Genomic DNA, 15002 nt, shown 5'->3' with positions numbered 1-15002 from the left:
CTAACAAATCAGGATCAAATCTTCTCAGCTTAGGCCTGGACCCCCAGTACAGGGGGAGACTGACTTTTAGGCATTAAAATGAATCAAATAAGGTGAATTAATTAAAAGGAAAAAATACAACATTAGGTAATCTGATCTCTAATTGGACCTTCCAAATGGGGAGGGGGAGAGTAAACAAGTATAATTCCCTGAGTTCAGAAAAAGTACTATCCCATTCAGCTCATCTGTAAACATCAAAGAAATGTGGAAATAATTACTGATTGATCAGTATAAGGCTAGTTTTCAAATAAGACATATGTTGCTTGAGAGTACAGTTGTAAGAAAACTCTTTGCATCAATCTTTGGATATGATGAAGTTTCTGTTCAGCATAAGCTAGATCTCTAAGGGTCTCTAAGCAGTAGGAAGAAGTAGTCCAGCTTCCCAGGCCTGCAAGGTTAGATTTAAACAATGCAGTAAGGTTTTCTTCCAATTCCCCCAACTGAATAAACTTTTCTCACAAGACAGAAATTGGATTAGATCCAAAATTAAAGCTAGCTCCCTAATTGAGTTACCAGATGAAGTCAGTATATTTCACACAAGTCCCATAATTAAGCAGTTGCTATCCCCAAACCCTCAATTCCAAGTATAGACCAAAGAGCAGCAGAACTGTATCCTGAAAGTAATGGTGTAGTGTTCATGGGCATTTTCCTCCCTCCAAGAACTGGATTTGGGCACAAGTTCATGGGAGTTACATGTACTTATTCACAATTTTCTTTTTTGTTGCTGTTGTTATTGTTTATAAGAGAAAGATTTTTGTTTATTTTGAATTTTACAAATTTTTTCCTAATCTTGCTTCCCTCCCCCACCCCCCCTCAGAGGGCAGTCTGTTAGTCTTTACATTGTTTCCATGGTATACATTATTCACAGTTTTCTGAACAGAGATCAATTACCTTAGAATGAATCTCCCCAGTCCTCAGAAATGGTAGCAGTTGGAACAATCTGAAAATTTCTCGAAGAAGCACATGGCAAAAGTCGATGTATGTTGCCCATGTGGCTTAAGAGGAGAGTTCATGGACAATATTCATGAATCCCCTTGGAAAGAGTTTCCTTAGACATAATCATTCCTGAATCTAACCCAGAAGGTGAGGGAGATTTCTGAGAATGCATCTACCTTAGGGCTTGCCCCAAGAGTAAGTCAAGAGCAATCCGGTTCTTACTTCCTAGAAAATAGCTCTGCCTAGAAGGCAATGTTTCTACCTACTGTTCTCTGACTCCAAATAGAACTTTAATCCTTACTTCATTTGACAATCCATCAAAAAACTTGTAGGAAGTTATAATGACCCCCATGGTCTCCTCTTCTTCAGGCTAAACATTTTCAATTTCTTCAACTAATATTTATCTGGGTTGAACTTGAAGTTTAGCATCATTCTGATTGCCCTTCTCTGTATATTCTCTAATTGGTATCCTTTCTAAATTGTAGACATGACCCTCCAGCTATGGCCTGGCATAGGGCAGGAGAGAGAAGGACTACTGCCTCCCTAGTTCTGGAAGCTCCACCTCTCTTAAGGCAGCTTTATGATGGTGTCTGTTTCCTGGCTGCCATATCACCCTGATGACATACTCTTGCTGGTTTGGCCTCAAAGGTCCAGACCAAACAAACAGATCCAGGACCATAGTGTGAAGGTTTCAGAGAGGCGATTTTAGAAGGGATATAACAGAAATTTCCTAACAATGGAAGTTTTCCAAAAGTAGAATAGTTTGCCTTGTAGATAGTGAATTCCCTTCATTAAGTCTTCACGAAGACATGGGATGACCAACCAGTCATAGTGACATAGAAGGATAGATAAATGGTATAAATTTTTCTACAAGGTATCTAAGGCTCCTTATAACTTTGAGATTCTGTGGTTAAGAGAAACTTAAATGGTCTGAAACAAATAAGACCAGAGCAGTTAGGTGGCACAGTGGATAGAGCACCAGCCCTGGAGTCAGGAGGACTTGAGTTCAAATCCAAACTCAGAGATTTGAAATGTACTAGCTGTATGACCTTGGGAAAGTCACATAACCCTATTACTTCACAAAAACAAACCAAAAACCCCCCAAATACCACCTCCTCATTGGCATAGATTCATCTTCAAGAGTTTAAATCCAGCCTCAGGCACTTACTAGCTGTGTGACCCTGTGATCCTATTTGCCTCAGCTTTCTCATCTGTAAAATGAACTGGAGCAGGAAATGGCAAACCATTCCAGTATCTTTGCCAAGAAAATCTCAAATGGGGTCATGAACAGTCTGAAATGACTGAAGAACAATGACATATAGTTTTCCCCTTCCAAAGTAAATGTTTTCTCTAAGAGCTTCCCTCTGGACCCAGTCTCTGGAATCAATTTTCTCTCTTTTTTTTGAGGTGTTGAATTTAAAGCAAATATTCCATGAATGACCCTTCCCTTTCCAAAGTACTACTCCTTTACCTAACCTAGTATCAACTATATCCTCCTAGCTAAAGCTAGAAATAAAAGAAACTTTTAAAAATCAACAAGTTTGTTTTGAAACATATCCAACATGTTATTTGTATAGCATAACAATAGTCAATACCTAACTATACCTTCCATCTTCCTTCACAGGCTTTTGGAGTCATTCTTCTCCTACCTAGTTCCCCATTTTGCCAATTCTCAGAATTTTCCCTGTCTTTTCTGAATCCTGAATTTATTTCTCAGAATTACTCAGTTCACTGGTACATTTCTTTTCCATAGGCCTGACTCTTATTAATATTATTGGCATGATAGACAAGAGGCCAGGATACTAGATTTGGAGTCAAAAAGGTTTGTGTTTGAACTTTGCCTCCGCTACATGCAATCTATGTGACCTTGGGAAAATCATTAAACTTCTCTTAAGTCTCCATTTATGTATATGTAAAATAACAATAATAATTAACTATACTATTTAACTATACAGGGTTGTTGAATTAAATAATGTATATTTATACTGCGATCCAGGGTTCCCCTAAACTGTGGTCTTGGGGCTAGGTAGCGCAGTGGATAGAGCACTAGCCCTAGATTCAGGAGGACCTGAGCTCAAATCCAGGCTCAGATACTTAATAATTGCCTAGCTGTATAACATTGGGAAAGTCACTTAATCCCATTGCCTTAAATAAATAATTTTTTTTAAAAAAAGAAAAAAAGGCTCTGGTCTTACACAGACTAGGTCCAAACTTAAGAGGCTGACTCTCAGAAGGTCAGCGTCTCTCTGACTTCAAAGTTATACTCTAGGAAAATATTTAAAATATGACTCATTTCTTAGTTTCCTCAAATATGGCTAACAGGATCCCCAGCTCCTACACAAGTACTCAGTGGACATTGTATGACAGCCTTTATTGCCCACCCACCCCACCCAATCCCATGCCCCAGTAAATAAGATTCAAAGTTGATTATGAACAGATACTGAAATACACTCCTTTTCAGAAGATAAATACACTGAACAAAATCTTGCTTTTACCTGGTAACTGCCCTGAGTGAGCATTTCATTGTGGATAATAGCAGGGAGGTCCAGATCTTCCTTTTTCCTGCCCTCAACATCATGACACCAGATCTCCTCCAGGTACAGCCTTTCTCTACCTAGAAGGATAGTTATAGGATGATGATTTTTTATTTTATTTCGAGCTTTAGCTAGAGGGATGTAGTTGATGCTAGGTGGAAGAGATCTTCTGTTTTCAGTACACTGGTGCTCAAACAAATGAACTCAGAAATTCTCAGAAGTGGGGTTTTAAGGAGACAATTCCCAAGCTTGTGCTGCCTAGAAAATCTAGCCTTTCTCTACCTAGAAGGATAGTTATAGGATGATGACCATCAGTCAACAAGCATTTTCTAAGTGCATACTATATATAACAGTCACTGTGCTGAAGTCTAGGAATATAAAAGCAAAACTTGGTCTCTGCCTTCAAGGAGCTCACATTTTAATGGAAGAGACAATGTATAAACTATATATATTTATATGCATATATAATATATATATATGTATATATATCATATCTTAGGAAGATTCTGAAGATCACCTGGCAAGAAAAGATACCAGACACTGAAGTCCTTTCTTTAGCTAAACTGCCAAGCATTCCAACATTATTGTAGAGTGGAAATATGATGGACATGTTATTAGAATGCCAGAAATACACTTACCTTTCAAAAATTCTATTTTATGGAGAACTCACACAGGGCAAGTGCTCACAAAGGGGTCATAATAAGTGATACCAAGACACCCTGAAAGTCTCATTGAAGAACTTTAGAATTGATTGTACAACGTGGGAGACGCTGTCACAGGACCACCCATCATGACGTGCCCTCATCAGTGAGGGTGCTGCACTCTATGAGGCAGAATTGATGCAGCTCAAAGGAAAAGTGACATCTGAAAGGTGTTCACATGGATTATTTGTGCCCAACCTGTGATAGAGAATTCTTTTTTAATTTTATTTATTTAAAGGCAATGGGGTTAAGTGACTTGCCCAAGGTCACACAGCTAGGTAATTATTAAGTGTCTGAGATCAGATTTGAACTCAGGTCCTCCTGACCCCAGGGCTAACACTCTATCTACTTCAACACCTAGCTGCCTTCCCCCTGGGGATAGTAGAGCATTCTGAGCTCATTGTTCTGATGAAACACAGTTGGACACACTGTAATTTGTCTCAAACATGGTGATGTCATTTTGGTCTTTTTTGATAATGAAGTACAAGAACCAACCAACCAGTCATATAAATGTATATTAATTAAATAAACAAACAAATTACAAAGGACTCAAGGGTATCTATGAACAGATATTAAAATGTACTCCTTCCAGAAGGCAAATAAAGCTGAACAAGAATATATAATATATAATCATATAGAAGACCAATAAGTATATATATATAATATATTGCATATTGTTTATTACCTTGCCTTTTTGAAAGTTACTTTATTTTTTATTATTACATGCAAAGTTGGTTTTCAACATTCATGTTCTTGTAAGAGTTTTACATTTCTTTACTACCCTCCCTTCCCTCTCCCCATAACAATGAGTAATCTGATATAGTTTATACATGAACAATTAATGTTTAATATGTTTACATATTAGTCATATTGTAAAAGAAGAATCAGCACTAAAGTGGGGGAAGCTATTATAAAAGGTGAACATAGTACACTTTGCTCTGCATTCAGACTCCATAGCTCTTGTGCTAGCATTTTCCATCACAAGTTTTTTAAAATTGTTCTTGATCACTGAACTGCTGAGAGGAGCTAAGTCCAATATAGTTGATCATTACACAGTGTTATTGCCTTTCTTTTTTTAAAAAAAAAATTATTTATTTAAAGCAACGGGGTTAAATGACTTGCCCAAAGTCAAACAGCTAGGCAATTAAGTGTCTGAGGTCGGATTTGAACTCAGGTTCTCCTGCATCTTGGGTCGGTGCTCTATATCCACTGTGCCACCTAGCTGCCCCGTCATTGACTTTCTTTCTAGAGGAGGGAAATTTTAGGAAGACCTAGATCGATCAATCGATTTATCAATCCATCTATCATCTATGAAGTACAGACAACTTTGCCCATCACATTTTTGTTATATTGCAAGTCGAGATAAGAAATTTCATGGGAATTTTTTTAGGAATTTTGTGGAAACCTCAGACCAGAGGCAAAGGCCAGCAGACAATACAGAGTCTATGACCAAATACTTAATTCAAATTTTAAAATAAGATACCATAAACTCCCCATAAAAGCAAGAGAAAAATTCAGACTTTTTCTCTGGTACCAAGGAAGGGCCAAAAATTTTTTCACGGATTTTCCAGATCAAAAGGATAACTAAACAACAACTATAATCTCATCAAATTGATGAAGAACCCCTTTCCCTCTTCAACTTCCCTTTCTTAAATAGAACAAGTTGCAAACTTTTATGTACTAGCCTAGTAATTGTTATTGTTATTACCTCTGCCCTTCGTGAGAGAGAACTCTTATCTAACAACCTCAGGCTTTATAGCTCTGATAATGCAGCCATTCAGAGAGAGAGGCCAGACCCAACTCTACCTGGGAGCCAGTATTGTCAATTCAATTACTCCTTACTCCCTCTGGAAGTAGGCCTAGGTTGGTGAGCAAAAGACAGCAGAAGGGAAATTATCTCTCCTTGACCTCTTCATTAGAGTTAAGGAAGGATATGCCCTCACCATAGAGGCAATAGAGTATGTGTTTTTGACTGACTGATTGGGAGGAAAGAGTAGGAATACCATCTGTGATCTGGCTGTCCTAGGTTTCTTTCAGGAGACTGGCCATTAGAAGAAGATATATTCTAATCTTTTCATGGGGAATATACATTCATGATTTCATTGTATTATAATTGCCCAGTCTGCAAGAAAAAACTACTGAGGCAATTGGTACTCTGAACCAATGGCATTTTATTAAAGCATTCGTGATCCCTTCTAATGAAGTGGAACCCAGGCCTTCCTCATGATCTAAGAGGCCCCTGGTCTACAGGACCTTGTTTTTAATAATATTTGATATGTAAATATTCAAAAGAGGCATGGTAAAATACAGAATCTCATTGGTTGATAGACCTTGCTTTTGAGGGTCAAAAAATGACATATCAATAAGGGGGCAGGACAAAGGTAGGATGAAGCATGGGGCATCTCCACTGATTAAGTGATCATAAGATGATCACCTGTTCATGTTGGACAAGAGAGAATGCTTCTGAGGAACAAAAATAAGTTGGAAGACTTTCCAAAGACTCAAGACATCCCACCTATGCTGGGATTGGACATGGATTTGAATAAAATTAAAGTTTGAAGCCCATTATAAAGTCCTACTATAAAAACCTAATTATCCTATATGATATATGTAAAATATGATGGGAATAAAGTAGGTGCTCTAATGAATTGCATCTTACACATTACCATCTAACAGAGATCATATTTGTAATTTCTATCTTTTACAATTATTCAATCACTCATGGATTGATTGTAAATTCTCTGAGGACTGGGATCATGGCTTAAATGTCTCTGTAACTCTACCAGCACCCAACACAACGCTTGGTACACTTAATACATTTTTGTTGATGGATTAAATGAATGACTTCCTTACCTTATTGTCTCTTCTAGCCCTGACTTTTTAGGATCCCGTGAGCAGATAACTCTGCTTCCCAAACCCTTCCATCTTTAACTGTGGTCTGATGATCCTAATTCCTTTCCTCCCCTTGCAGGCCTCAAATCCTCTGTGGCAATCCCGTGGCTCCACCACAGTGTCCTCAGGGGGACGCTTCCGCTGCCCATCCTGTAGGCATGAGGTTGTGCTGGACAGACATGGTGTCTATGGACTGCAGCGCAACCTGCTGGTGGAGAACATCATTGACATTTACAAGCAGGAGTCTTCACGGTGAGTCCTGATCTTCTCCCTTGCTGTTCTGTAGATTCATATTCAGCCCTGATAAAGCACCCACCATATGCTGACATTTGTAGTATATCTTGGGGGAAAATACCGTGTTTAAATAAGTCCTGATATAGACTTCATAGTATCTGGGCCAATGGAACATAAGCCACGAACATAGACATCATTCATTCTTTCAATATAAATTTATTAATCATCCTCTATGTGCCAGACACTGTACTAAATTATGGGAATGCAAAAAGAGGCAAAAAACAGCCCTACCCTCAAGGAGATTACAAATTAATGGGGAGACAATATGCAAACAAATCTTTATAAAGCAAGCTTACAGATTAATAGGAATTAACAAAAGGAAGACACTGGAATGATAAGGGTTGGGAAAGACTCCCTTTAGATGGTGGAATTGGAGGCCTGTAGTCAAGAGTGGAGGAGAGAGAACATTCCAGGCATGGGGGGCAGTCAGAGAAAATTCCTAGAACCAAGACATGAGAATGACTTATTTTGCCAGAAGACCATCTTCACAGGTCAGGGAATAGTGTATAAAAATGTATAAGAATGAAAGGTTAGAAGGAGATTAGGTTGTGAAGGGCTTTGAATGTCAAACAGAACAATTTGTATTTGATTTTAGAGGCAATAGGAAGCCACTGGAGTTTGGGTAGGGGGTTAGAGGTAGTAAGAATGGATCTGAGTTTTAGAAAAAATCATTTTAGTGACTGAATGGGGAATAGATGAAACTTGAGGCAGGGAGACCCACCAACAGGCTAATGCAGTAATGTGAGTATGAAATGATGGGGGTTTGCATCAGGGCGGTGGAAGCATCAGAGAAGAGAAGGGGACATATTCAAGAAATGTTGCGAAGGTGAAATTTCTAACAGCTTAGATATGGTGCATGGGGTGGGGGGGATAGTGAGGAATCCAGGTTTTAAACCTGGGAGATTGATGTTGCCTTTTGCAGTAATGGAGAAGATAGGAGGGAGGGAGGGAGGAATAGTGAACTCAGTTTTGGATGTATTGTTTTTAAGATGTCTGCTGGCTATCTAGTTCAAGACGTCTGAAAGGAAATGTGAAAACAGAGGATAGTGGAGATTGGGAAGGATAGCTAGGCAGTAATTAAACACTGGACCTGGAGTCAAGAAATGAGTTCAAATGTAGTCTCAGATACTGAACTAGCTGCATGATCCTGAGCAAGTCACTTAATGCTATTGATCTCAGTTCTTCATCTGTAAAAGTGAACTGGAGAAGGAAATGGCAAACCACTGTAGTGTCTTTTCCTAGAAAACCCCAAATGGAACACCTAAGGGTAAGAGGTATGTGATATTCTGAACAATCAAGAGATCCAGACTATGATGGGCTGTTGGATGAGTTGTATGGGCAACTCCTAGATTTGTACCATCAGAACCTATATTTTGTACAAAGACTGCACAAACACAATGAGCTGGAACCAAAAATGAACAGGATAAAGGAGAGCAGACTAGAATGTCTTTGGGAAATTGTACAATGTCTTTAATCATTCTAAACTTCTTAAAAAGAGTCCGTCTTTTTAATCCCAAAATTTTTCTGGTAATCCCTCATGGCTGAGTCACAAAACACTACAACCTCTGAAGAATTCAATTTGAGGGTTTCTCAAAGGGTAATTGAGAGGAGCATGGAGGGCATGACCAGAACACAAGACATTATTACCCCAGAACTAAACAAGAGAGGAGGTATAGAGGATATTGTCAGAGAAATGAAAGGTTTGAAATGATAATGGATCTAACATGTGATGAGAGAAGAGAAAGGATAAGAAAAGATAGTCTTCCTGCTCCATTGATTACAATGCAATCAGGGGGGAAAAAACCAAGGAAAGTATCCAGCAAGTATGGTGGACCCCTGTATGGGAGATTGACAGGAATTCACCGTCAAGGGTCACCCATGGTTGAGACTGAGTTGTGTATCATTCAAGGGAGTACCCACAGCCTGAAGCTTGAGGATTCATTGAAAAATTATGCACTATAAAGGGTCAGTTTTGTGCCCAATGGCACACATTTGTTAGAAAAGTTAATTGGATTTAGGAGATGATCCTACACCTTCAAACTAGATAAATACAAAGTGGTCCATAAGAAGAATGAATTCATGTATCAGTCTTGCTTCTTAGTTCTACCCATACCTTGTGGATTTAGGCAGTTGATTTTGGAGCCAGGAACACCAGGTTTAAATCCCACTTGTAAAAATCCCATTATGTGTCCCTGGGTAAATCACTTGGTCCCTCAGAGCTCTAGGAAACTCTCAGACTAAAAATTGCAGACCAAGTATCAACCTGTATTGGTAGAGGGAGTTTCCTAAATCAATGAAATCACAGATCTTGTCCCTATCTCTATCTCTCCTACCCACCTATATGACTCCTTGTACACCTTGGGATGGCCACTATCCTGAGATTGTTTTCTCCCCTTAATTTATAATTAAGAAATGCAATAAGGGCCAGAAACATATAGTCCAAGTCCCAACTTCTTTCCTGGCTAGTTTCAGCTGGAATTTTTTGGTTGCTACTTTCTCATCTCATCAGACCTGTTTTTACTAATTCTGGTTGTCCCCCGATGATCCCTGTGCTACTACTGTCCAGGCCTCTGCATTCTAAGGCAGAGCAGCACCTAATGTGTGAGGAGCATGAGGAGGAGAAGATTAACATCTATTGTCTGAGCTGTGAGGTGCCCACCTGCTCCCTCTGCAAGGTGTTTGGTGCTCACAAGGACTGTGAGGTGGCACCACTGCCCAACATCTATAAACGCCAGAAGGTAACAACCTCAAGGGTGGAGAGGGGAAACTTGGGTCTTGACGATTTCTTATCCAAACTGTGAGGTCCCTTAGAATCTATCCTCCACCCCACTTCCCACAACCTATACACATTTGGTTCAGAGTCCCTGAGATCCACTTCCTCCACCCTTTCTAGCCTCAGAAATTTCAGCTTCCCTGGGGTAAGAATTTCTGAAACTGTTTTTAAAGAATAACCTTCCTGGGCAAGAATTCCTTAACCACTTCTGTTGCTGTTCATCCTGGATAAGGGTTTGCATGAAAAGTGCCTAGAAGGGGCAGAACACCTAGCTATAGAATCACTTTGTGCCTGACCTTTGGCAGAGTGAGCTGAGCGATGGTATTGCCATGCTGGTAGCTGGAAATGACCGGGTCCAGGCAGTCATTACTCAGATGGAAGAGGTGTGCCAGACTATTGAAGTAAGTGTGGGGCATCTCCAGGAGAAGTGGACAGGAGTCTCCTGGAGGGGTGGGACTAGGAGGTTGGAGAACTGCTCCTATAGCAATCAGAGCCCAAGGAAAATGGGTTGCCTAAAATCCAGTGGGAAGAGGGTAAAGAAAAGTGCTTCTCTGGATTTCCATCCAAGACACAGGGCTTAGGACTAGGAATTCCCGTATGTATTGAAGAATTGTATAGTTGTGCCTTTCCCTAGTCCTCATCAGATCAGAGCATTTTCTGGTCTCCCCAACCCTTCCTTCACCTTCTTTGGAGGCGAGACTCTTAGATGGGATCAAACAAATCCCGCGTGAGGTATGCTTGTGTTGATGAATGCATGTGGGCATGTGACACCTCTCAGATCTGCCCATCTATGATAGCTGACATATGGCAGGACCCTGATAGCACAGGTTCTCAAAGTCACTCTGAGCTTTTTCTGGATGCTTGAGACCCTTGGACCTCTGAAGGACCTTGCTCCCAACATCTCTACCCCAACCTTAGGACAATAGTCGCAGGCAGAAGCAACTACTGGGACAGAGATTTGAGACACTGTGTGCAGTGCTGGAAGAGAGGAAAGCAGAACTGCTTCAGGTCCTGGCCCGGGAGCAGGAGGAGAAGCTTCAGCGGGTTCGAGGGCTTATCCGGCAATATGGAGACCACTTAGAAGCCTCATCAAAGCTCGTGGAGTCTGCCATTCAGTCCATGGAGGAGCCACAGATGGCTCTCTACCTCCAGGTGAGGCGACTACAAGACCAAAGGGCCTCAATGACTTTTGAAGAGGGTGTGGGATGGGGATGCTCCTCAGATGTATGTTTAGGTTAGGCTGGGTGGAAATGGCTATATTGGCCTCACTTTTGCTCTCCTTTTCCCCCCCCTGTAGCAGGCCAAGGAGCTGATTAAAAAGTGAGTCTGATGTGTTGGGCTTCACTCTTAGATGGGCTGGAGAGAATGATAAAAGGGAAAGAGGAAGGGGAGAGAGTATATATGTATGTGGAGATCCATGTCCTCAAGCAAAAGGGGGTGGGGACCCATCTTTGGTTTCTGGGCTGAAGAATCAGGGAAGGTTGAGGGGTCTCAAAGAAGAAAACCTCTTTAGAAACATTTCATGGTTGAGTTGACCCATTGTTGTAGGGTTGGGGACATGGCAAAGGTGGAGTTGGCTGGACGGCCAGAACCAGGCTATGAAAGCATGGAACAGTTCTCAGTGAGTTTGGAACATGTGGCTGAGATGCTCCGGACAATTGACTTCCAGACTGGTGAGAAATCTGGGGAGAGATTGGTTAGACTCAGATGCTTGGACCAAAGGAAAGGGGAATAGGGTTACCTGGAGGTAATTTACTGCAAAATGATCATAGCAATATGATCATAGATTGAGAGAGAGAAGGAACCTTCCAGGTCATCTACACCTACTCCCTTATTTTTAGTTCAGGAAATTGAAGCCCAGAGATGTTGTGACTCATCCAAAGTCACACAGATAGCTTAACCAGAGTCATAGGATGATAACTCTAGAACTAGAAGGGACTTTGAAGGTCATCTAGTCCGCCCCCACCCTCATTTTACAGGTAAGGAAACTGAGTCCCAGTAAGGTGAAGTGAATTGTCCAAGGCTGCATAAGAAGTAAGCTTCAGAAATAGGGTTTGAATATGTTCTCTGGCTTATAGACATGGTACTGCACCTCCTCTATCAAACTGTGCAGTTGGGCTTTGGGCCTAATTAAGGGTCAAAAAGGAACTGAGGGTTCAGGATAATGGGGTCCAAGCCTGTGTAATCTATATTTATATTTACTCCAGGGGGTTCTGGGGAGGAAGAAGAAGAGGAATTGGTGCTGGAAGGGGAGGATGGCAGTGCGGGGGCTGAGGAAGAGAGACTGGAAGCTTCTGAAGGTAAGTGAACCTAGTAGGTTGTGGAGATGCCTTTCAAAAGACTGTTCCAGTGAAATTAATAGGCGTCAGGGCTAGAGCAGAAATTGGATTGGCTCCTCTCCCGATTTCCAACAGCCACGGAGCTGAGAGGGAAGCAAGGGTTCTGAGGGGGAAGCAAGTGCTTATCTTGGGCTCTTATCTTTCCTCCAAAGATCTGAGTTTCTGAAGAGTAATGTCTGCCCTAATCTTTCCTTCTCCCTGCCTTTTTCAAAGGGCTGGTGGTAGGAAATGTTCAGGCACTGAAGCAGGGGGAGGTTGAGTAGCTTCTGGTCTAAGGAGAGTTGCAGGCACCCTGTGGGTCCTCTCAGCACTTCTTTGAATGCACCCACCCACTGAGTCTTTTCCTCAAAACAGGTCTGCACTAACTCCTCCTTAAGAAGACCTCCGAGGTTCCTGCGTGCACATAAGAATAACTCAGAAGACAGGGAGAGGCTACTGTGAGGCTCAATAAAGGATGTGATTGCCTTCTGTGTTCCGAGTTCTCTGCTTCTGTCCCACCTGGTCTCGTGGCCCCTTGTTCAGGTCCCAATTGCGAGCTCTTTCTCTCTCTCCTCCCTGTTTCCAGAGGTTAACTGTAGCCCCGCCCCCTCACTGTCCCTGATCAAGTTGGGGGTCCTTCACCCGGGGAAGAATAAAGCACTGCGGATCAAACCTTAACCAGAGACAAGGGGAGGGGGCCGGCGGCGGGTCACGGTCTATTCATATTTGGCTTGAGAAGGAATTGGAGGGGAGCAGAGGGGTTTGAAAATCGAGCAGTAGCCCTGACCGCCCCCCCCCCCAGCGTTTAGCTTTCAGGGGGATCTGAGGAGTGGGAAGTGACTTGTAACTGTTTTCTGAGAGTCCGGAGAAGGTTCTGTCTCCCTCTTCTAACTCTAGACCCGTATGTAGGAGGGGGGTCCATAGAAAAGGATTGAGTCTGGCCCTGCAGAGTGACCTGATCTGGGCTCTCAGTCCTATGTCCCCCTCCGCCCCTCCCCGCCCCGGTCCCTCGCCCCCCGCCCCGAAGTGGGATACACAGACTCTTCATCGCTTTTATTAGAAAACAGAAATACCGTCCGCAGTAAGGAGCCGAACCCGGCCGCGCCCCGCACAGTTCTGGGGGCTTCCAGGGGAGGCCCCCGACGCCGCTGTCGGGTCCCAGACGGCAGAACGGGGTTGACCAGCCCGGGCTCACTTGCCCACCGAGTCGAAGATGAGCCGATTCTGCTCGGCGCGCTCCCTCTGGCTCTGTGTCCGTGCCAGCTCCAGCAGGGTCCGCAGCAGGTGGAAGGTCAGATCGATGGAGAGAGAAGGTTCGTCCCGTTTAGATTTGGGCTGATAACCCAGGGGCGAGGACAGGGTGCCTGTGCCGGCGGCCAAACGCGGGAAACGCTCGGTCAGCAGCAGGAGGAGGGCACGGGCTCCCCCAGCCTGGCTCCTGGGACTCCAACGCCAACTCCGGTCCAGACCCTTGTCCGGGGGGGACCCCGCCTCCAGAAGCCCCAAGCCGCCGCTGCCCAGGCGCAGCTGGACTAGGAGAAGCAGTAATGCCGCCAACAGAGCGGTGCGCCCGGGTCGCCTCATGGTGCCGGTGCCTCTGCTGTCGTCCCTGGGAGGGCGCACGGAAGGCGGGCTGGTGGGGGGTGGGGAGGGGGGCGACGGACCCAAGGACGCCCCGGGCCTTTGGTCACTTGTAGCCCAGCACACTCCCTCCCATTCCAACCCCGGACGCCACGTGCCCTGCCCGACCACGTCCACCACGTGCCCCGAGAGCCGCTGAGGCCAGGCGCGCGCCCCGGCCACCCTTTCCTCCGGGTGTCTGGGATACGAGCCGCGGCAGAGCCATCCCACCTCCCAGCCGGCCCAGCAAGGGGACTAGGGCTGCCCAGCCAAGCAACTGGGGAGCTAGCCGGAAAGGACTGGTCCGGGAGGACGCCGAGCTAGGGCGCGGGTGCGCTCCCAAAGCGTCACTCACGGGTTTCTCCGAGAGGGTTGCCGCGGGGGGTGGCAGAGCTTCGGTCCCTGTCCCAACCGAACCGGAATCTGGGAGCACGGGGCTGGTTGCCAGAGCCTGGGGAACGTGGGGAGTGTCCCGGGGCTGCTGCCAGATTTATATAGGGACGGGGCAGCTCCGATTGACGTCAGCGAAGGACATGCACTGATTGTAGATGAACTGACAGGACCGCAGCCCTAAGACCGGCAGGGCGAGAGCCGCCCCCCCCACACTCCCCACACCCCCCTCCCAGGGATAAGACCCCCGGAATGGAATATCGCCTGCTACCTCTAGGGGCAAGAGACGAGGATGGGACTTGGGAGTCATTATGGAGAACAACAGTTCCAGATAGACCCGGGCGCGGGCAGTCCGGGCTTGGACCGAAGGACTCAGGACGACCTCGGACAGTTTTCAATTCAATTTACAGCGTCTTCCCTTTCCGGCGGCCCCCCTCTCCTGGGGAAACCTCAATTTCTAGGGGAAATTTTTCCTTGCCTGGAAGGGAAAGCCAAAGCCGACCGA

The 15002-nt window shown here is 44.0% G+C and overlaps 2 protein-coding genes across 2 annotated transcripts in view; one reads left to right on the top strand and one right to left on the bottom strand.

The window, feature by feature from the left end:
• Nucleotides 1–13315, top strand: part of TRIM54 (tripartite motif containing 54) — a 43294-nt gene extending 29979 nt beyond the window's left edge. Inside the window, exons 2-9 of the mRNA XM_074209847.1 lie at nt 7182–7354; nt 9963–10134; nt 10475–10570; nt 11088–11321; nt 11467–11489; nt 11718–11842; nt 12377–12469; nt 12863–13315. Of these exons, the coding sequence (XP_074065948.1) occupies nt 7182–7354; nt 9963–10134; nt 10475–10570; nt 11088–11321; nt 11467–11489; nt 11718–11842; nt 12377–12469; nt 12863–12873 (927 nt within the window). The 3' untranslated portion in view covers nt 12874–13315. The remainder of the gene's footprint in view (nt 1–7181; nt 7355–9962; nt 10135–10474; nt 10571–11087; nt 11322–11466; nt 11490–11717; nt 11843–12376; nt 12470–12862) is intronic.
• A 363-nt stretch (nt 13316–13678) lies between these two features.
• Nucleotides 13679–14071, bottom strand: UCN (urocortin). The gene has a single exon (XM_074227137.1). It carries the CDS (start codon nt 14069–14071, stop codon nt 13679–13681), a length of 393 nt encoding a protein of 130 aa, XP_074083238.1.
• Nucleotides 14072–15002: the final 931 nt, after the last annotated feature.

This window comes from Macrotis lagotis, chromosome 1, assembly GCF_037893015.1.
Source record: "Macrotis lagotis isolate mMagLag1 chromosome 1, bilby.v1.9.chrom.fasta, whole genome shotgun sequence".
NCBI classification, from domain to species: domain Eukaryota; kingdom Metazoa; phylum Chordata; class Mammalia; order Peramelemorphia; family Peramelidae; genus Macrotis; species Macrotis lagotis.
Note: the sequence above shows the minus strand (reverse complement) of the source record. Positions and strands in the feature narration are given on the sequence as shown.

Excerpts from the sequence above, each read along its gene's own strand:
- UCN (XM_074227137.1), bottom strand. The coding sequence starts at position 14,071 with ATGAGGCGACCCGGGCGCACCGCTCTGTTGGCGGCATTACTGCTTCTC.